This window comes from Hemiscyllium ocellatum, chromosome 16 (assembly GCF_020745735.1).
Source record: "Hemiscyllium ocellatum isolate sHemOce1 chromosome 16, sHemOce1.pat.X.cur, whole genome shotgun sequence".
NCBI lineage: Eukaryota > Metazoa > Chordata > Chondrichthyes > Orectolobiformes > Hemiscylliidae > Hemiscyllium > Hemiscyllium ocellatum.
This window is the reverse complement of record NC_083416.1, coordinates 70,147,981-70,171,137: the sequence shown is the minus strand read 5'-3', so window position 1 is coordinate 70,171,137 and position 23,157 is coordinate 70,147,981. Positions and strand designations below refer to the sequence as shown.

General features: G+C 40.1%; 1 protein-coding gene across 1 annotated transcript in view; it reads left to right on the top strand.

Moving 5' to 3' along the window:
• LOC132823256 (NEDD4 family-interacting protein 1-like) overlaps nt 1–23,157 on the top strand; it is a 61,486-nt gene that overhangs the window by 7,151 nt on the left and 31,178 nt on the right. The window contains exon 2 of the mRNA XM_060836908.1: nt 4,233–4,323. Coding sequence (XP_060692891.1) covers nt 4,233–4,323 — 91 coding nt within the window. The remainder of the gene's footprint in view (nt 1–4,232; nt 4,324–23,157) is intronic.

The following is a 23,157-nucleotide window of genomic DNA, read 5'->3' as shown; positions in this document are numbered from 1 at the left end:
GGAAAAGGATATGGAAGATATAGACTGTACGGACATCTTCAAAATGTCCACGTTACAGAGAAGGAAGTGCTGGATGTCTTGAAAAGGCTAAAGGTGGATAAATCCCCAGGACCTGATCAGGTGTACCCTAGAACTCTGGGAAGCTAGAGAAGAGATTGCTGGGCCTCTTGCTGAGATATTTGTATCATCGATTGTTACAGGTGAGGTGCCGGAAGACTGGAGGTTGACTAACGTGGTGCCACTGTTTCAGAAGGGTGGTAAGGACAAGCCAGGGAACTATAGACCAGTGAGCCTGAGTCGGTGGTGGACAAGTTGGTGGAAATCCTCAGGGGCAGGATGTATTTGCAAAGGCAAGGACTTTGATTAGCGATCATCAACATGGCTTTGTACGTGGAAAACCATGTGTCACAAACTTGATTGAGTTTTTTGAAGAAGTAAAAAAGAGGATTAATGAAGGCAGAACGGTAGATGTGATCTATACGGACTTCAGTAAGGCATTCGGCAAGGGAGACTGATTAACAAGGTTAGATCTCACGGAATACAGGGAGAACTTGCCATTTGGGTACAGAACTGGCTCAAAGGTAGAAGACAGAGGGTGGTGGTGGAGGGTTGTTTTTCAGACTGGAGGTCTGTGACCAGTGGAGTGCCACAAGGATCGGTCTGAGTCCTCTACGTTTTGTCAATTACATAAATGTTTTGGATGCGAACATAAGAGATACAGTTAGTAAGTTTGAAGATGACACCAAAATTGGAGGTGTAGTGGACAGCGTAGAGGGTTCCCTCAGATAACAACAGGATTTTGACCAGATGGGCCAATGGGCTGAGAAGTGGCAGATGGGGTTTAATTTAGATAAATGTGAGGTGCTGCATTTTGGGAAAGCAAATCTTAGCAGGACTTATACACTTAATGGTAAGGTCCTAGGGAGTGTTGCTGAACAAAGAATCATATAAGATAATCAGAGGGTTAGATATGGTGGAAAGGGAGAGCCCTTTTCCAAGAATGGTGGCGTCGAGCATGAGGGGGCACAGCTTTAAATTGAGGGGTGATAGATATAGGACAGATGTCAGAGGTAGTTTCTTTACTCAGAGAGTAGTAAGAGTATGGAATGCTTTGCCTGCAATGGTAGTAAATTCGCCAACTTTAACTACATTTAAGTTATCATTGGACAAGCGTATGGATGTACATGGAATAATGTAGGTTAGATGGGCTTCAGATTGGTATGACAGGTCTGCACAACATCGAGGGCCGAAGGGCCTGTACTGCGCTGTAATGTTCTATGTTCTAAAGATACCTTAGAGTGCAGGTTCATAGCTCCATGAAAGTGGAGTCGCAAATAGATAGGATAGTGAAGAAGACGTTTGGTATGCTTTCCTTTATTGGTCAGAGTATTGAGTACAGGAGTTGGGAAGTCATGTTGCGGCTGTACGGGATATTGGTTAGGCCACTGTTGTAATATTTTGTGCAATTCTGGTCTCCTTCCTATTGGGAAGATGTTGTGAAACGTGAAAGGGTTCAGAAAAGATTTACAAGGATGTTGTCAGGATTGGAGGATTTGAGCTATAGGGAGAAGTTGAACAGGCTAGGGCTGTTTTCCCTGGAGCGTCGGTGGCTGAGGGGTGACCTTTATGGAGGCTTACAAAATTATGAGGGGCATGGATAGGGTAAATAGGCAACGTATTTTCCCTGGGGTCAGGGAGTCCAGAACTAGAGGGCATAGGTTTAGGGTGAGAGGGGAAAGATATAAAAGAGACCTAAGGGCAACGTTTTCACACACAGGGTGGTAAATGTATTGGATGAGCTGTCAGAGGAAGTGGTGTAGGCTGGTACAATTGCAACGTTTAAAAGGCATTTGGATGGGTATATGAATATGAAGGGTTTGGAGGGATATGGGCCGGGCACTGGCAGATGGGACTAGATTGGATTGGGATATCTGGTCGGCATGGACGGGTTGGACCGAAGGGTCTGTTTCCATGCTGTACATCTCTATGACTCTGACTCTGCATGACCCTGCCCTGTATCCCCTATCTCTAGGAAACCCAATGATCACAAGCACATGCAGTCTGCTGTAACTTTCATTGTTCTGAACTTGGATGAGGATTACAGAAAAAATTACACCTCCTCCCACTTGCCCCCTGTAAAAACGCCATCCCATATTCCCAATTCCTTTTCCTCCGCCGCATCTGCTCCCAGGAGGACCAATTCCAATACCGAACAACCCAGATGGCCTCCCTCACAGACCGTAATTTCCCCATAGACATGGTTGACAATACTCTCCACCGCATCTCCTCCACTTCCCCCTCCTCTGCCCTTGTACCCCGCCCCTCCAATCGCCACCAGGACAGAACCCCACTAGTCCTCACCTACCACCCCACCAACCTCCAGATACATCGTGTCATCCTTCGTCATTTCAGCCACCTCAAATCAGACCCCACCACCAGGGATATATTTCCCTCCCCTCCCCTATCAGCGTTCTGGAAAGACGACTACCTCCGCGACTCCCTTGCCAGGTCCACCCTGCGCCCCCCCAACCAACCAACCAACCAACCCAACTTCTACTCCCGGTACCTTCCCCTGCAACCGCAAGAAATGCAAAACTTGCGCCCACACCTCCCCCCCCACTTCACTCCAAGGCCCCAAGGGATCGTTCCATATCCATCACAAATTCACCTGCACCTCCACACACATCATTTAATGCATCTGCTGCACCCGATGTGGGGAGACAGGCTGCCTACTTGCAGAATGTTTCAGAGAACACCGCTGGGAAGCCCGCACCAACCAACCAAACCGCCCTGTGGCTGAACACTTTAACTCCCCCTCCCACTCCGCCATGGACGTGCAGGTCCTTGGCCTCCTCCATCCCCAGACCTTGGCAACACAACGTCTGGAGGAAGAGTGCCTCATCTTCTAGCTAGGAACCCTCCAACCACAAAGGATGAATGCAGATCTCTCCAGCTTCCTCATTTCCCCTCCTCCCACCTTATCTCAGTCCCAACCCTCGGACTCAGCACCGCCTTCTTGACCTGCAATCTTCTTCCTGACCTCTCTGCCCCCACCCCCTCTCTGGCCTATCACCCTCACCTTAACCTTCTTCCAGCTATCGCATTCCCAACGCCCCTCCCCCAATCTCTCCTCCCTATCTTTTATCTTAGCCTGCTTGGTACACCCTCCTCATTCCTAAGAAGAAGGGCTTGTGCCCGAAACATCGATTCTCCTGCTCCTTGGATGCTGCCTGACCTGCTGCGCTTTTCCAGCAACACATTTTTCAGCTAATGATTACAGAATGTAATATGTAGGATGTCACAACTAAGTCCAATCCTGCTCGTGGATGCTGTCCATTCTTTCACTTTCAGCAGAATTGGCTGATAAATGTCTTTTTTTCTGCTTTCTATAGGTTGGGGATCTTGACCTTACACATTGCTGCCTTGGCTGAAATCAAGTCCTACTGTTTTCTTATCAAAAATAACATTGAAGGAACACTTCCAAGAACAGTTTCTGCCAGAAACAGACCTCCAAAATCCCTTATTTAAAATTTTACAAATGCTACTTACCTTGGCCAAAATAATTTAACCGAAATGTGAGGTTTGTGGATTTCTATGACCGTGATATCCAGACAGAGAGTAAGAATTATTCTAATTTTCGAACAATGTCCCCAGATGATTAAATAGTTTTAGTAAGTTGTTGAGCTGGGATGTCAACAGATTTCATCCCAGCCAAATCGGGACTCAGGACCAATGATTGAGAAAGGAAAACATATAAACTTATGATTTCTTTTGCTGGTCACTATCTGGACATTTTGTTCTGTCGTGAAGAGGGCATTGAGCTGACTGTGATCTCTTTCTCCCTTCTCCACCCAACGTGCAGTTTCACATTGAGGTGACTGGTGTTCTATTTCAAATGGAGCTGAAGCTCAGTAAAGAGTCAATCCTTTCAGCTGCGAAACCAATTACATGTAAAATGTTTTACCTGCACACAAATAAAATATCTGAACTCATTAGCAGTCTGTCCTATTGCAGCTCCTTTTAGGGGTGTGGATGAGCAACTTCATTTTAGTTTAATGAAGTAAGCAGGCTGAATAGCCTCATGTGTGTTTAGGGAGAAAGCAATGATTCTGTTGAACTGTATTGCATTGGAGGTTGAAAACAAACTAGTCATCAAGTATTTTATTCCTGAAGTTTGCTTTTAAATAATACTTCAGATTTCACAGGTTTTAATTTGTCATTTGTCAATGCAGTTGCAGAATGAAGAAGAGCCATTGGAGGTGTCAGAATCTGGGGCTGAAGCTGCTCCTCCACCTTACAGCAGTATTGCAGTGGAAAGTGCAGGTATGTTGAATTGTGCACTAACTGGAAGGAAAGTATCACCTCACTTTGTCACGTATTCTGCAGTGGTTTTATAGGATGGGCATACATTATAGCTCACCAGCTTTTCACTGAGATCTTGAATGATGATATTGGGGTGAATAAACATTTTATTTACATGTTGGAAAATATTTTCCAGAGGAAAGTCAGGAACTTTTTATCTTAGCCTTCTTTCTTTGCTTCATAGCCAAGCGATCACTTGAAAAGGCCAGCTTTCGTCAGGGACTCATTTTTAAAAATGCTTGTTTTCAACAAATTGTCTACTGCTGCCCACCCAACATGCTTTCTTTTTAGGACAGCTGCTTACAATGTTAGTTCAGGTCTTTCAAAATTCACATTACTATCATCTCTCAAAAAGCTCCATCTTGATTTACCATCCCCAATTACCATACCAAATGCATGTTCATCTGCAGTCTCTCTGACCATATTTCTTGGAGTTGACTGTTTGTATTTCACTCGTCAGATTTTCTCTTTGGTACAGCACTGAACTGCCTCTATCACAGTAACATGACACCCCTGCAAATTGACCATAGTGCACTAGTTCTCCTGTGTTCCTTGACCATTCTGTAACATTTGACACAGTTGAACAGAACCTAACCCTCTAACACCTTCCCTCAATTGTTGATGTACAGCGCTTGACCTCATATATCCAGACCTCCTTATCCATCAAGGATAGAGAATTTACAGCATGATTTATCTTGATTTGATTTTTTTCATGTATTCAGGGCTTCCTGTGTTGATGTCCCTCATTGTGCTGTTTAATTGTCCTGTGATTGTGGTGTATTTTGCAGATTAAAACATTAAACGCATTTACTTCACAGTCCTTTGTCACAGTTTTAATACTGTTTCATCAATACTTTTCCAGCAAAATGAAGGCCGAGTACCTGATGAAATTTTCTTCCAATATAAAGTCGGAAAAAATATTTGATAAATCAGGCGACTAAAATTCATGACAAAAAGATTCTTTTCTTCTCTGCAATCATCTCCTTTCCGGTGTTGCAGACTCTTTAATTTGCATCTATATTTCAACTTATTTATGTCATAATTCTTGAGCCTTGTTAATTCACACCTTAAGAGCAAGAATATTCCCAAAAGTATGCTTTTTCTCTACATCGATTATACCAGGCTTTTGGTCATCCTTTTCTCTTTATCTGGGTTGGCAATTATTTCTATTTGTAGATTTGTAAAACTTTTTTGTCCCATGCTCATAGACGCTATGTAACTACAAGCTGTGTTTCTATTGATGCAAATCTCTAACTTCTTGTGGTGAATAAAGGAAGTGATTTCTTTTCAAATTCAAAAGAAGTGAATACAGACCCTGTTACTGTGACTGAATTCTGTGGGATTTTGTGGAGGAACGGTTGGACTGCCCCATGAGTACATGAGATGGGTGGCTTCTTGTACAAACTACATACATTTTCAGAATTGATTTTGAGACCATAAGATAAAGGAGCAGAATTAGGACATTTGCTTCATCAAGTCTGTATTTACATTTGATCATTGAACCCCATTTTCCTCTTTCTCCCCATATCTCTCAATTCCCTTGCCAGTCAAGAATCTAGCTATCTTAGATGGACAATGACTTGACCTCCAGAGCGGTTTTTATTTATTATTCATGGGGCTTGGGTGTGGTTGGCTGGCCAGCATTTATTGCTCGGCCCTAGTTGCCCATGAGAAGATGGTGGTGCGCTGCCATCTTGAACTGCTGCATTCCTCCTCCTCCAAATCCCAGAGGAAGGAAAATTCCTGGATTTTGACCCAGCAACAATGAAGGAACTGTGACAAATTGCCAAATCAGGACAGTGAGTGACATGGAACGGAACTTGCAAATGGTGGTGTTCACAAGTATCTGGTGTCCTCCTCCTTCTACATGGAGGTGTTTGTGGGTTGGAAGCTGCTGTCTGAAGATCTTTGGATTTGCAGCAATGAGTTATACAGATTAACCACACTGTGGCCGAAGAACTTCCTCCTCACCTCAATCCAAAAGCGTCATCCCTTTTAGTTTGAAATTGTGCCCTCGGATTCAAGTCTCTGCCACTAGTGGAGTCGTTATCTCCACATACTCTGTCCAGGCCTCTCAGTATTCTGTACGTTTCAGTCAGTTCCCCCCGCTCATTCTTTTAAACTCCATAGAGTACAAATCCAGAGTTCTCAATGACGAGATGTCTTGAAGCGCATAAAGGTGGATAAATTCCTAGGACCTGATCAGGTGTACCCTAGAACTTTGGTCAGCTAGAGAAGTGATGGCTGGGTCCCTTACTGACATATTTGTATCATCAATAGTACAGGTGAGGTGCTGGAAGACTGGAGGTTGGCTAACGTGGTGCCACTGTTCAAGAAAATTGGTAAGGACAGGCCAGGTGGCTATAGACCAGTGACCCTGACGTCGGTGGTGGTCAGGTTGTTGGAGGGAATCCTGAGGGTCAGAATGTACATGTATTTGGACAGGCAAGGACTGATTAGGAATAGTCAACATGGCTGTATGCATGGGAAGACAGGTCTCACAACTTGATTGTTACTTCTTCAAATAAGCTCAAAAGATTGAGAGCAGAGCAGTAGATGTGGTCTATATGGACTTCAGTTAGGCGTTCGACAAGGTTCCCCATGGGAGACTGGTTAGCAAGGTTACATCTCATGGAATGCAGGGAGAACTAACCATTTGGATACAGAACTGGCTCAAAGGTAGAAGACAGAGGGTGATGGTGGAGGGTTGTTTTTCAGACTGGAGGCCTGTGACCAGTGGAGCACAAGGATTGATGCACTACTTTTCTTCACTTATATAAAATTTAGATTTGAGCATCAGGGATATAGTTAATAAGTTTGCAGTTGACACCAAAGTTAGAGGTGTAGTTGTCAGCGAAGAAGGTTACCTCAGATTACAACAGGATCTTGATCAGCTGGGCCAGTGGGCTGAGAAGTGGCAGATGGAGTTTAATTTCGATAAATGTGAGGTGCTGCATTTTGGGAAAGCAAATCTTAGCAGGGCTTATACACTTAATGGTAATGTCCTAGGGAATGTTGCTAAGAAAGTGACCTTGGAGTGCAGGTTCATAGCTCCTTGAAAGTGGAGTCACAGGTAGATAGGATAGTGAAGAAGGCGTTTGGTATGCTTTACTTTATTCGTCAGAGTATTGAGTACTGGATGCTGGGAGGTCATGTTGCGACTGTATAAGACATTGGTTAGGCCATTGTTGGAATATTGAGTGCAACTCTGGTCTCTTTCCTATCGGAAAGATGTTGTGAAACTTGAAAGGGTTCAGAAAAGATTTACAAGGATGTTGCCAGGGTCGGAGGATTTGAACTATAGGGAGAGGTTGAATATGCTAGGGCTGTTTTCCCTGGACCGTCGGAAGCTGAGGGGTGACCTTATTGAGGTCATGAGGGGCATGGATAGGATTATTAAACAAAGTCTTTTCCCTGGTGTGGGGCAGTCCAGAGCTAGAGGGCATAGGTTTAGGGTGAGAGGGGAAAGATATAAAAGCGACCTAAGGAGCAACTTTTTCACGCAGAGGGTGGTACATGTATGGAATGAGCTGCCAGAGGAAGTGATGGAGGCTAGTACAATTACAGCGTTTATAAAAGGATTTGGGTGAGTATATGAATAGGAAGGGTTTGGAGAAATATGGGCCAGATGCTGGCAGGTGGGACAAGATTGGGTTGGGATACCTGGTCAGCATGGACGAGTTGGGCTGAAGGGTCTGTTTCTGTGCATTACATCTCGATGACTCCATGACTACTGCATATGACAAGCCCCTATTCGTCCAAACTTTGTCTGGATCCCCTCCAAGGCCAGCGTATTCTTTTTTTAGATATGATCGCAATATTGAAAAAATTGAATCATTATTACCTGTTATGTTGCAGCATCATTGAAATAGAGTAATTTGTGTAATAGATGATCAGTCTATGACTTTCCTTGCATCAGCTGTATTGTGCTCCACTTAATTAACTTCAGCTTTTGTTTGAAGTTGAATGATTGGTGAAAATATTTGCACATCAATAATTCTCAACAAGTAGAGGCTCCCAATCTACTTGTTTATACGTTTGGCTATCTTTCCCACCTATAGGGCTCTTGGTATTCAAATTGATGTAAGGCGAAAATGAAAGTAACCTTCAGTGCATTTTCACAAGGAATATTACATGAGATTAATCGTGCTCCTTAGAGATTGTGATTTTGGAAAGCAAGAACATTTCACATGGGTTTTGGGCCAAATAACCACTCTGCTACACAATGGCATGATGTCAGGAAGAAAATTATTTATTTGCATCACGACTTGGCCCTTTGTAGTTAGTAGTTGGAACATTGTGTAATTTTACTACATTTAATCTTACTGCAGTTTATTAAGACAGTTTTGAGTATTTCTGCTGAACAGGTCAGTCCCAACATAGAAGGTAGTTATTTGGGGCTGTTAATTAACATGAATTTAAAGTACTCTGACCCTTCATCAGTCGGAGTTGTTTTTTGCTGCTGTGCGCTGAACAAAATATGGTAGCTATTTTTGTTAACTTGGGTAGAGACAGTTTCCTATGTGAAAAGTAATTTTAAATGTTGTGCATTAAAGATGTGGTATGTGTGCAAAAGGTTCAGGATCATATTGTATATGCATGAAAATTAACAATGAAATCTTGCTGAAATGGTTTCATTCCACGTGTTTCATTTTGTGAGTACTTGTCTATTCTCCTTTCATAGAGAAGCCTTAAACAATTCCTTGCTTGTCCAAATCCTTTCCACAACCTGTGTTCCTTTAGCATAACTTGTGTTATTAAATAAATAATTATTTTAAGACCATATCAAATTTATGGTTAATCCAAGCAAAATACTGTAATTTTAAGATTTACAAAATAAAGAATTTCTGTTTTGAAATCCTGTTTCCCTTCTCTCGGAGTCTGTGACATGAACTAGATTTAATTCCATACTTAATTGCCTTCCAATATTTTAGTCAAATGGCCATTCATACTGAGTCAAGGCAACAAATACCAACAGTCACTCAGAAAAGCTTTGCAGGCAAGTCCAAATCACTTCAAACATCAGGAAACATGCATTTAACTAAACCACTGGATATACTGATGAGTGATGGGATCTTTTATGATTTGGAGCTGGCAGTGTTGGACTATGGAGTACAAAGTTTAAAAATCACACAACACCAAGTTATAGTCCAACAGGTTTAATTGGAAGCACTAGCTTTTGGAGTGTTGCACCTCCATCAGATAGTTGTTATAATTTCTTATGATTTTATTTTGACTTACTGCAAACCTTTGTTATGCTGAGACTATTTCTCAATTTCTTAATGCTTGGATATGATCATGAATTTAACTCAAAGTGGTTTGAATAATTTTGTACTACACTAGGCACTGCACTCATCTACTAATCTACCGGGAAACCTGTGAAAATGTTAATTTTTTAACAAATGTTGGAAGAATAGCAATTTGTTGTGACATGTACTATTAGAACGAGGATCTATTTGATCTCTAGCAGAATTGGAATAGGGATTTATAATAAATTTAGTGGTTATGATCCCATTTGTTTCTTTGGCTTGAGTATTCGACACTCACCAAAAGTTGGCAGATCATCAAAACCCGTGTTTTCAAATAACTTCTCTTAAGACAAATTGGCTCACTATTACAGCCTGAGAGATGTGCAGCACGGAAACAGACTCTTCAGTCCAATCCGTCCATGCTGACCAGATATCCCAACCCAATCTAGTCCCATCTGCCAGCATCCAGCCCATATCCCTCCAAACTCTTCCTGTTCATATACCCATCCAAATGCTTTTTAAATGTTGCAATTGTACCAGCCTCAACCACTTCCTCTGGCAGCTCATTCCATACATGTACCACCCTCTGTGTGAAAAAGTTGCCCCATAGGTCTCTCTGATATATTTCCCCTCTCACCCTAAACCTATGCCCTCTAGTTCTGGACTCCCATCATCCCAGGGAAAAGATTTTGTCAATCACTCTTATCCATGCCCCTCATAATTTTGTAAACCTCGATAAGGTCACCCCTCAGCCTCCGGCGCTCCAGGGAAAACAGCCCCAGCCTGTTCAGCCTCTCCCTGTAGCTCAGATCTTCCAACCCTGGCAACATCCTTGTAAATCTTTTTTTGAACCCTTTCAAGGTTCACAACATCCTTTGCATAGGAAGGAGTCTAGAACTGTACACAATATTCCAAAAGTGGCCTAACCAAGGTCCTATACAGTCACTACATGACCTCCCATCACCTATACTCAATACTGTGACCAGTACAGGAAAGCATAACAAACGCTGCCTTCACTATCCTATCTATTTGCGACTCCACTTTCAAGGAGTTATGAACTTGCACTCCAAGGTGTCTGTTCAGCAACCCTCCCTAGGACCTTACCATTAAATGTTTAAGTCCAGCTAAGATTTAATTTCCCAAAATGCAGCACCTCACATTTATCTAAATTAAACTTGGCATCTGCCACTTCTCAGCCCATTGGCCCATCTGATCAAGATCCTATTGTAATCTGAGGTAACCTTCTTCGCTGTCCACTACGCTTCCAATTTTGGTGTCATCTGCAAACTTACTAACTGTACCTCTTGTGCTCGCATCCAAATCATTTATATAAGTGATGAAAAGTTGTGGACCCAGCACCAATCTTTGTGGCATTCGACTGGTCACAGGCCTCCAGTCTGAAAAACAACCCTCCACCACCACCCTCTGTCTTTTACCTTTGAGCCAGTGGGCATTTTATGAAGAGTTTGGGGTATGTTAGTATTGTGATGATGTTGCTGAACTAATAATTCGCAAACCAGAATAGTAATCCAAGAATGAGAGCCCCAACACCGTAGCATTTTTGAAAATTGGAAGTGTTTAAACAGAATTTTGACAACAAAAAGCCATGAGTAAAGATGGCTGTGATACTGGTAGATTGTTGTAAACAGACACTGGGTAATTTGTCCTGTTGAAGCAAACCCCTGCTCTAGTTTACATGTGACTGTTTTCCTCTTTCATTACGATTTATATCTGTGTTATCTGGATGGATACTCAGTTGTATCAAACTGCTACAAAGAAGATCCACAATGACTGGATAAGGGTAGAGCGGTGAGCTTGATCTATATGGTCTTCAGTAGGTGTTCAACAAGGTTCCTTATGGTAGACTGGTTAGCAAGGTTAGATCACATGGAATACCAGAAGAACTGGCTATTTGGATATAGAATTGACTCAAATGTAGAAGACAAAAGGTGGTGGTGGAGACTCGCTTTTCAGACTGGAGGCCTGTGACCAGCAGTGTGCCATAAGGATTGGTGCTTGGTCCACTTCTTTTTGTCATTTATATAAATAATTTGGATGTGTAACGAGGTGATATGATTAGTAAGTTTGCAGATGACACCAAAATTGGAGGTGTAGTGGACAGCGAAGGTTACCTTGTATTACAACAGGATCTTGATCAGATGGGCCAATGGGCCGAGGAGTAGCAGATGGCGTTTAATTTCGATAAATGTGAGGCTGCATTTTGGAAAGGCAAATCAGGGCAGCATTTATACACTTAATGCTAAGGTCCTAGGATGTTTGCTCAACAAAGAGACCTTGGAGTGCAGGTTCACAGCACCTTGAAAATGGACTCCCAAGTAGACAAGATAGTGAAGAAGGCATTTGATAAGCTTGCCTTTATTGGTCACTGCATTGAATATAGGCGTTGGGGGAGTCATGTTGTGGCTATGGAGTACATTGGTTAGGCCACTTTTGGTATATTGCATGCTACTCTGGTCTCCCTGCTCTCGGGAGGATGTTGTGAAAATTGAAAGGTGTGAGAAAAGATTTACAAGGATGTTGCCAGGGTTGGAGACTTGGAGCTGTAGGGCGAGACTAAATAGACTGAGCGTATTTTCCCTGGAGTGTAGGAGGCTGAGCGGTGATATTAGAGGTTTATAAAATCATGAGGGGCATAGATAGGGCGAATAGTCAAGCTCTTTTCCCAGTGTAGGGAAGTCCAAAATTAGAGGGCATAGGTTTACTGTGAGAGGGGAAAGATTAAAAGGAGACCTAAGGGACAACTTCTTCACGCTGACGGTGGTGTATGTATGGAATGAGCTGCGAGGGGAACTAGTGGAGACTGGACAAATTACAATATTTAAAAGATATCTAGATAGGTATATAATAGGAAGGGCTTAGAGGGATATGCACCAAATGCTGGCCAATGGGACTAGCTTAATTTAGGATATCTGGTCTATGACTGGGTCGCTAGAGAAGGACAGAAAAAGCAGGCTTGGTCAGTGACACTTGTAACTGAACAATGAATTGAAAAACAATAACAGCAGTTGCTGGAAAAGCTCAGCAGGCCTGGCAGCATCTGTGCAGAGAAATCAAAGGTAACGTTTAAGGGCCAGTGACCCTTCTTCAGACCCTTTGAGGAAAGGTCACCGGATCCAAAACGTTCACTCTGATTTCTCTTCGCAGATGCTGCTGTACCTGTTGATTCTGATTAACAGCATCTATGTTTATTTTTGGTTTTAATAATTTCAAGAATATGCAAGTTCCAAAACCTTCAGTCAAAACTTAGTACCATCTTCAATTTGCATTCTAACTTGGATTTAAGTTACGATCCCTGCAATGTTAAACATGTTGTCATCTAATATAATATTGACAAAAACAATTAGTGATGGCAAATTGTCTGGTAACCCACAAAATTAACAATTGAAAGCAATTTTCTACATCAATGTGCATATTGTTTACTTTTGGGATAATTATCAAGTCCTCTTTTGCAAGCATCAATGGAACCTGCCTCAGGTACACTCCCCATGAGTACTTTCCATATAGTAAACATTGTGCGTAAAAAAAAAATAATTTTCACAGTGTGGCCAAAGCAATAATGCTCTGGTTTTCAATCCTTCCAGCAATGGGAACTGTTTCTCTGAATCTGCTCTGTACAGAAACCTGTGGTTTTGAACATTTTGGTCAGCATGGACCAGTTTGGGCTAAAGGGCCTATCTCAGTGCTGTAGGATTCTGCGATTCTTAAATCTCCTTTCATCCTTTTTCAGTGGAGAACAGCCCCAAAAATGCCAAGCTGTAACTTGATTCTCTCAGCCCGGGAGCCATTCTAGTAATTATTTTCCATGTCCTCTGCAATGCCTTTTTTAAAATTCTTTTGCCCAGAATTGGAAACAGGACTCCAGTTGAGGCCTTAACATGTTTATGCAAGTTGACGATAACTTGTTTGCTTTTGTACTCTCAGCCTCTATTCATAAAGTTGAACTTTTGACCAGTAGTTTAAAGATCTTTTATGCCTAGGAATAGCTTTCTCATCATGTTCTGCCATGTTCAATAATTTGTGCAGTAAACCCCAGATTTCCCTGTTCTTGCATCTCTTTTAGAATTGCACCCTTTACTTTGCATTATTTGTCCTCCTCACCAAAATTAATCATTCCACATTTCTCTGCATTAAACTTCACCTGTCGTGTGTCTCCATTCTTTCAGCCTCTTTATGAAGTCTTGAAGTCTATCTCTATCCTTTGTTTCACAATATTTTGTTTTTTCTCATCTCTTAAATTTGAAATACTATCCTATATACCCAAGTCTATGTCATGAACATAGATTACGCAAAGCAGTGATCCTAATCCGAGTCCATTGGAACCCTAGTAGACCTGCTTTCAGTTTTAAAAAAAACAATTTTTTACTGTTTCCTGTCACTTCGCAAATTCTGTATACCTGCTTCCAGTGTCCTACGTATCCCATTTTGTAGCATTATATTAATCACGAGCATAACAACTTTAGTTCCTGAATATAAAATGTTAGAAAAATAGAAATTATTTGTAGGTAATGAAAATGATCATTATCAAGTTTTGTTTGCTTTCAAATATGGATTAAACTGATGTCAACTGTATATGACATTGAAAACTTAATTCAGCAAAGCGTAGGATTTTAACGAGGTGGATTTTGTAACTTGATCGATGAATAAATAGAAGCAGTGTTGATTTTATTTTTATATAATGCATATGGCAGAACGCAATGGATAATGAATACATCAGAATGCCTGATTGAGCTTTTGAGCAATTACTTAGATTTTTATGGATGTTGTATTTTGTGGTGTGACCTGGGACAAGAGTGAACCATTGCATATCACTAATGATTATCGTGTTTAAAAAGTATCACGTGCATAAATAAGAAAAATTTGAAATAAAAACTTGATGTACGCAGTATTTGAGGTAGAGAAATTGCTATCTGAGATCCTCTATGTAGTTAGCTATTAATGAATTCTCTCTTTCTCTTACCATAACTATTTCTTGTTCTAGTGCAAACTATGTTTCACAATTCTTTGTGCATCTTATCTTCCCACTGTATATTTAACCTGCATGTTTTTGTCCCCCTGCCAATTTAGTTTAAATCCGACAGTAATAACACTTAGGATAAAAAAAATTGCTTTATTGGCCTGGCCACAACTAAAAGGGAAGAACAATTCACGAGTCTGCTTTCCATTTATTGTCTTTTTGTTCTTTAGCGCACATTGATGTTGGAAAAAATCTGTTGGATGTGATGCACATGAGATAATTGGATTTGTATGAGTTTTCTTTAAAACTTCATACACTGAAAGCTTAAGGCACTTTTGCAGACTTCAAGAATTACTAGGTGACACTGAATTTAGTAAGATTCATTGGCTGAAGTCTCTGTGCAGTGTTCAGCAACTTTGTGCAATTCAAGTTTGCAGATTTAATGTTTCTTCAAGAATGCATTTCAGTTCTGTAGCTAGCTTGGCAGAAGCACAGATAATGTATATCAAGCATAAGTGTGTTTCATATCTGGACTTTGCACCTTCGGCATAATCTGTCGTTTTGTGCTGTGTGAAAGATTGAGTCACAACATCATACCCCTAACTTTCTAATTATGCAGCTGGGGCAGAAAATAAATATGAGTAATATGTAACATAATTGGGAGGTGTATAGTGCTTGATGCCATGGCTCTTAATGTTGTCAATAGCATAGAATTTTTTTTTAAAAAATGAGATCATGCAAACAAAATTTAGTTAAATGAGTCTGAGCTCAGTTAGTAATCTCTACTTTAATCTTGAATCACACATGGTGTGTACAAGTAGGAGGATTGTGCATATGAATGTATGACTGGAGAAATCATTCAAGAGGAAGTGCTTGAGATTTTTGGGGCATTGGAAGTGGCTCCAGGAGACCAAAACATGTCCAGGTTTCAAAATACAGATGGGTTGCAATAGAACCCACCTGGGGTAGATGTCTTTCTGGGGCAGTTTTTTCATGCTATTGGAGAGGTTTAAACTCAACTGGCAGGGGGGTTGAATACATAGAGTTGAGTATAGAGTGGGAGGACAAAATGCACAAAGAATTATGAAAAAGGTAGCTCTGGAATAAGAAATCCCAAAGGTTAGAGTAAGAGGGAATTAATTAAGGTGTAAAATGGATTCTGTTTGTACAAAATACAGTAAGTATTCACATAATGGTGAGATGCAGGGGTGGCTGACCATCTAAAAATGAAGGAACTACGAATATTCTTGGATGTGTTGTTCAAGAAAGTTCGAGAAGCAAAGAAAGGAGGAGGAGTGGCAGTATTGATTTTGGCTATGTTTCAGTCCTGGACATAGAGAAAGAGAAGGTATCATAGAAGATCCAAGTGTCTATTTGGTTAGGTAGAGGAAATAAGAGATACCATTTTATTTTTGGGGTGTAAACACATAGACCTCCAATGGCAGGAAAAGATATTGCATCAAAATTGGGTAGTAAAGCTAGATTGGAGTGTTCAAGGGAATAATGTTTACCTTAATTTAGACTAAACTGTAAAACTGTAAAAGTTTCTAACGTGTTCAGGAAAATTTTGCACGTGATTATTATTTCCAGTCCAATTAGGAAGAAGGTATTACTGGATCTGTTTCCAGTAATGAAGTGGAAAAAGTGGATCAAGTGACATGAACCATTTAAGCCAAAGGTAGTCATCCATCATAGCAAAGACCCTTCAGTCCAACCAGTCCATGCTGACCATAGTTCCAAATTTAACTGGACCCACCTGTCTCTGCTTGAACCCATATCTCTCCAAACATTTTTTTATTCATGAACTTACCTCAATGTCTTGTAAACACTGTAACTGGAACCAAATTTACCACTTCCTCTGGAAATTTATTCCACACACAAACCACTGTTTAAAAAATAATTGATCCCTGTGTCTTTTTAAAATCTTAATCCTCTCATGCTAAGAAAATGCCCTCTCGTTTTGAAATTCACCACTCTAGAGAAAGGATACCTGGCATTCACTTTATCTATATCCCTCAAGATTTTACAAACCTGAACCTTCTATACTCCAGTGAAAAAAGTCCCAGCCTCTCCTTATAACCCAAACCCTCCATTCCCGGCAACATCCTCGTAAACCTCTTCAAAACACTGTCCAGTTTAATAATATCCTTCGTGTAACAGTGCAACCAGAACTGGACACAGTCCTCCAGAAGAGGCCCCACCAATGTCTTATTCAACCTCAACCTCACATCCCTACTCCTATACTGAAAAGATCTGAGTAATGAAGGAAAGTGTGGTAACTGCCTTAACCACCCCAGTAATATGTGAAGCACTTGAATGTCGAGATCTCTCTGTACTACAACACTACGCAAGGCCCTACCTTTAATTGTATAAGTCTTGCCCTGTTTCTTTTACCAAAATGCATTGCCTGTATATTGATAATATTAAAAGGTTGAGGTCAGCTAGACACAAGAGTAAAAAACAAACAAAAGTAAAAGTATTTAATTGATTGAGTTCTAATTTCAATGGAGTCGAAACAAATTAGGCCCAAATAATGAACAATGAGCTGCCTATTAAGAAGATTTGTCTGCTCACTGTATAGGTACATTTCTATGACAGGGAAAATAAAACAGTAAATGGAAGAAAAGTAGAGTAATACAAAGCTATAAAAGGAATGTGGTGGGATGATGTTATGATCTATGTCAGACAAATAATACAATTGAGAACCACAGCGAATATAGCAACTTCAGGTAGAAAGTGAATGACAAAAGCAGAGAGTGGGAGAAGAGTTGGGGGGTAAACATAAAAGATGAATTCAAAAGTCTTCTATAAACATACAGCTAAGTAATGACAATTAAAAATTGATGAAGGGAATATTATGAAGTCTTGTGCATTTAAGTTGATTTTTAAAAAGAGCTGAATGAGGGTAGAAGTTGAGGTGACACTGGCTCTCACCTTGAAATGCTCTTCAGATACAGGGTTGATATTATGAAATTAAAGAACAGCAACGTTTCACCCTAGTTCAATGAGAAAAAAGGGATGAATCCATACCTGCGGGCTGGTGAGATTAAACTCCATGGTGGTAAAACTTCTGGAAACAATAATCTAGGACCAAATGAACAGTCACTTGGATAAGTGTAGATTAATTCAGGAACTGATGGATTTGATAAGAGTGAATTACTTAACTAACCTGTTTAAGTTTGCTAAGGGTGTGTTTATGGGATTTAGCTACATTGGTGCAAGATAATTCGTTAATATATTATGTCGCTAAGCATTTTATTAGTTTTTCTGTATTTTAATTATAGTGTATGAGTAAAGTGTGTTTTATTTTGAGCCTGGTAGATTGATCAATCAATAGCGTCTGTAATTTAAGTTGAATTTTTTTAAAAAAAAGGGTGAATGAGGGTGGGAGTTGAGGTTTTTGAAAAAAAGTTAGGCTCGACTATTTTCTCAATAAACTTTGAGGGGCTTGGCCTCTCTGATCCATAGCAAGTAGAAAGTGATTCATTTTCTGGGATTTAGGGGGGTTTAGGGGAGGATGATGAGTTAGGCAGGGCAGTGGAGCAAAGAAATATTTTGAAATTCTAAAATTACAAACAAAATGGTAAAGGCATCTTTGATAGTGAAGTCAAGCTGCTTGCTGCCCACTGCTCATCAGCGTTCTGCCAGAGGCATTTAGCTCCAGACCCCAGTATTGCCTTGGTCCAAAAATAGACATAACTAAATTCAAGAGTTGAGGTAAGAGCAGCATGGGAATATTACTAGATGCAAGTTCACCTCCATGTCTCTTGTTTCCAAGTAGAACGGTATAAATTTCTACACCGTCATTGGATCAAAATCCAAAAGCTCGTTCTGTATCGTTGCAATGCACATGGATTGCAGCATGCCACCAGCTTCTCACGGTAATCAGGAATAGACTACAAATGTTGGTCTTACCAGTGATGCTTGCATCATAGGGACAAACAAATAAGGTTCAGCAATAAAAATTGATTTATGATAAGTTATAATGTTTGGGGTGTTGGATTCTAAAATAAAGGAAAATGCATTCATGGCTTTTAGTGCTGTGAAAGTCTGATTTTGTTTTTATGACATGGTTAAAAGGTCATTTTGAGCATGAAGATGAAGATAGCTTTTAAAAGAAATTGTGATTTTAAACTCTGACTCGGCAAACTACCTGATAAGATAATTGAGAGGGAATATTTGATTTGAGTTTTACAGAGAAGAGGATGTCAGGGGGCACGCAAGTTGATTTAAGTTTGGAAGAAAAAATTCTTAACAACAGAAGGGCAGTTTTGGTTTTGGCAGCCTCCAAGCCAGCACTGCAGCAAGGAAGTCTTAAGCTATTTCAGTAGTCCAAGTAAACAGGGCTTGAGAGGAAAAAAAACATAGCTTTTCTTTGAAAAGTTAGTAAGTTAGCCTCTCTGTTAAGGAAAGTTGGAGACAATCACATTTGATCAATGTTGCCAAAAGAAAACACTTACAGACTAATTGGTTCAGTAAGAAAGTTTGAAGTGAAGGTTGAATGACATTTCATGGGTTGAGTATCTGTAAAGGATATTGCTGGGTAAAAGGGTTGAATGTTTATTTTTGCTTTTTATAAGATCCAAATATTCTTTTGTGAGATAAACTTGGACTCTTGTGTTAAAAGTACATTGGCAACCTTGTATGATCATTTTGAGTGACTACAAGCAAAGTAGCCATATTTCAAGGTTGAACATTAAGGTTAATTAAGCCAGGTTTCATTCAGGCATATGACTTGTCCTGTATTACCTTCAGCAGGATCATAACCAATTTACCATGATCGGTAAACAACACTCACTGAAGATTAACGTTTCTCTAGTCCACAAAACCATAGGGGTGTCCTTTCATTAGAATGTGAGACCTGGTGGAGAGTTTAACCTGAGAGTGACCATGCCTCTGGTGAGGGTTGAGGTTGAGAAGGTGGGACCTTCACTGTGACCTCAGTTGGTAGAGGAATTGAACCTGTGCAATTGACACCACTACACTGCAACCCTACCATCCAGCTAACTGAACTAACTGACCCTATCTTATGCATCCTGTTAATAGATAAATGAGTCAAACCCTGGTCTGTTTACCAACCAGCAATTCTGCTTAATTAAAGGGATTTTTCTCATTTTCTTTCACTTTATCTGCCTAAGGGTTCTCAGTTACAGCTTGGCTGGATACTGTGCCAAACAAAAATCATCTATCTGTTAGATGTGCAAATGCTGCAATTTAAGCTTGCAATGTTATTTCTTATTTTCCTCAATGCAATTTTGTTTTTGTTAATGGAAATGCAGAGTTAACTTTCATAATACCAAATAGTAGCAATGAAATGGAATTTTCGTCTAGCATAATGGAAATTTTGAGACAGCCTAGTTTCGATGTTTTTATCTTTGTCTATCCTGATGCATATGTAACACCAGCGATTCTGTTTGTTTTTTTAAATTTGAGTCTTTTTATACAGTTTTTGTACAGACATTATGTCATCCCACCTCCCCCTCAGTTAAAGCAAAACGCTCAGAGACAGTATGGCTTTACCACCTCCATCTTTATTCCGCGCCCAGGGGGGAGAAAGAACAATCGCCCATGTACACAGAGACATGAGTTCTCGGTCTTCTTTCTTGAACAGCATTCTTAATGAATTATGTAGTCATTTTACAGGGAGGGGCATCAAGATAAGGCAACATCCATATTGATTGGGTGACAGTTAAAATCAGTGAGTGTCGATAGTAGAGATTAAGCCATTTGCTGTTACGCAATGCATGTTCGTAACATTAACTCATTTCACATAATGAAAACTTTTCACCTTATTAAACTGACCTTACATACTGAATGCTTCCAATATTGTTAAATGGCTCAACCTAATGAATGTGTTTCCACATTGTTAACCCATTACCCTTGCCTCTAGCACCCCATTGTTAACTGCAAATTATCTGTTTCGAATCATGCTCAGCTGAACCTCTTGTTTCACAAAACTCCGAACTTAACTCTTTCCCTACCTGCTTATACCCTATACACGTTCTCCATTATTTGATTTTAAATCATGAATGAGTTCCAGTGAGTTGTTTGCAAATCGCCTTGGTACCTTTCAGGCAGTGGGAAGTGAAAAATTAGACAATGTCCATTCCTGATGGAAAACAACTCTTCCCACGCACTGAATCCTTTACTACTAGATATTACTCTCTAGATTGGCTTTCATTATCTTTTCTAAGTTCCCTTGTTTCATAAAAGTCTATGCTGCAGACTAGAGCATTATCAAGCCAGTTCGATCACTCACGCAGTACCCATTCATGTGCACTTGGCAACAAGAGCCCCGAATGAGAAGGCATGTTAACTGATCTTTATCCTATGGTTCATGTAACTCCCCTACCATTCAGTAACTGAGTACAGTCCAGACTCTTCCAGGAATGTAATTGGCCATCTTTAGCATTGAGCTTCCGGATCAGCTACGATGCAAATGTTAAATATTGTTAGACAGCATTACTGTATCTCATTATATTTGGTGGTCTGTTTATTGATCTATTTGGCTTTTGGTCTTTGATAAGAGGGTTTGATTGTACATTTTCGGGACCCTTGGTCACGTCTGGGAAAGATCTAGTTACCATGCCAATCTGCAAAGAATGTACAAAATTAACATCACAGAACGCTGGCAAAGCTAAGTTCACCTTCGTTCTTAATCTTTTGAAAACGTAGGTTTTTGGAAGAAATCTTATATGCATCTGTAAACCGGATTAACCTTATTGCTGTGCCTTCAACAAATGTGAAATAATTTCTGCCACAGAATCATATCTCCAATCGATTGCACCTATCTGCATCCACATTCCTGCAGAAAAGAAGAACCTCATTGAATATTGACTTTCCAGACTCTCAAATAATATAAATCAATATCTGTATTTTTGTTTTCTTTTGATTGTTCTTCAGTGAAATCTCTCTCTTCTGTTTTTGTTTCTTCCTTGTATATGTGTTTTGACAATTGTCTTTCAGGTTTGAATGCATGAATAAGTCACACTTTAGCTTTAATCCTACAGGTCATTATTACCAACTTCAGAAAGTGTGCTGTTGGGAAAATGTGCCACAGCCTAGTTCATAACAGGAAAGGAATAGCAAGTTTATTTTTAAACTAACTGTTAATATAAAGAAGAGGAAAAAACTAAAATAATGCAGTTTACTTTTCTTTTATGTGTGTATGTATCAGATTAGATTCACTTTGCAGCACGGTTGAACCTTCAAAAGAAAAAATTCTGATTTTTGGGCAGTTTGAGAAGTAGGGGTTTGGAAACTAGTGAAGTTGATGTCAAGTCAGGGTGGTGTGTAGTTTGGAGGGGATTTTGAAGATGATATGGTCCCATTCAAGGTGGTAGAGGCCATGGATTTGGAAAGTGTTGTTGAAGGATCTTTGGTGAGTTGCTGTTACTGTACGATGTCACAATGTAGACTGTTTCGATTGGATGGTTTTTCAAGCTTGTATTGTTAGAGCTGTAATTGTACAAGCAAGTGGAAAGTATTTTGTCACATTCATGATTTGAGAGTTGTAATGATGGACAGGCTTTAAGAAGTAAGGAGATTAGTTCATTGCTGTAATATTTTGGAATTTTATTTGCCTTTGTAGCCATAGTACTTCTGGGGTTAGCCCAGTTTACTTTGTGGTGAATGGTGATCCCTCCCCCAAAGTGTTGTGACAAAGGTGCGAAATGTTTTGTTAATTGGTAATTTAGATTTGAAAGTAAAGTCAATAGGTTTTTGGTTACAATTCTGTGAAAGTAGTTTTTTTTAGTGGTCAAATTTTCTTTTGGAAATTGCTATTGCCTAACACTTGTGCAGTGCAAATGTTATTTCCTATTTATCAGTCTAAGTTTGAGTATTGTCCAGCTGTTATGAACATGGGCTGTTGCAGGATCTGAAGAGTTGCAAATTGTGCAATATTAGCCCCATCATCGATGACCAATCGCCACTTCAGAATTGAAGACAAAACAAGTTGAAGATGATTGGGCCTAGGATATTACCCTGAAGAACTCTCGTAGTGATGTCTTGAGACTAACTGAATTGATACCACAATCGATACCAACAATCCCAAGCATCTTTTGTTGTGCTTATTGTGACTCCAGCCAGTGGGGAATACTCACTAAATTCCCATTGACTCCAGCTTTGCAGTTTCCAGACTTTGTCAAATGCTGCCATCTCATGTATCTCTCACCTTTTGAATTTCTCTTTTGCCTTTGGACCAATGCTGACGTCATCAAGGATAGACTGATGACATTATAATTAGCCAGGTTGGATTTGTCTTGCTTTTTGAGGTGCTGGACATACCTGAACATCTTTTTCAAGACAGTTAGCCTGATCTCCATGGCAGTATTTAAAGAATTTTATTTTCTCTCTGTTAAATTATGGGACTTTGTCTGTTTCCTTGAAATAGAGGCATAAAGGAACTGTGAATACTAGGATTCTGAAACAAAAACAGAAATTGCTGGAGAAACTCAGCAGGTCTAGCAGCATCTCTAGACAGAAAGCAGAGTTAATGTTTTAGGTCCAGTGAACCTTCATCTTAGTTTTTCCAGAAATTTCTGTTCTTGTTGTCTAAAATAACAATGT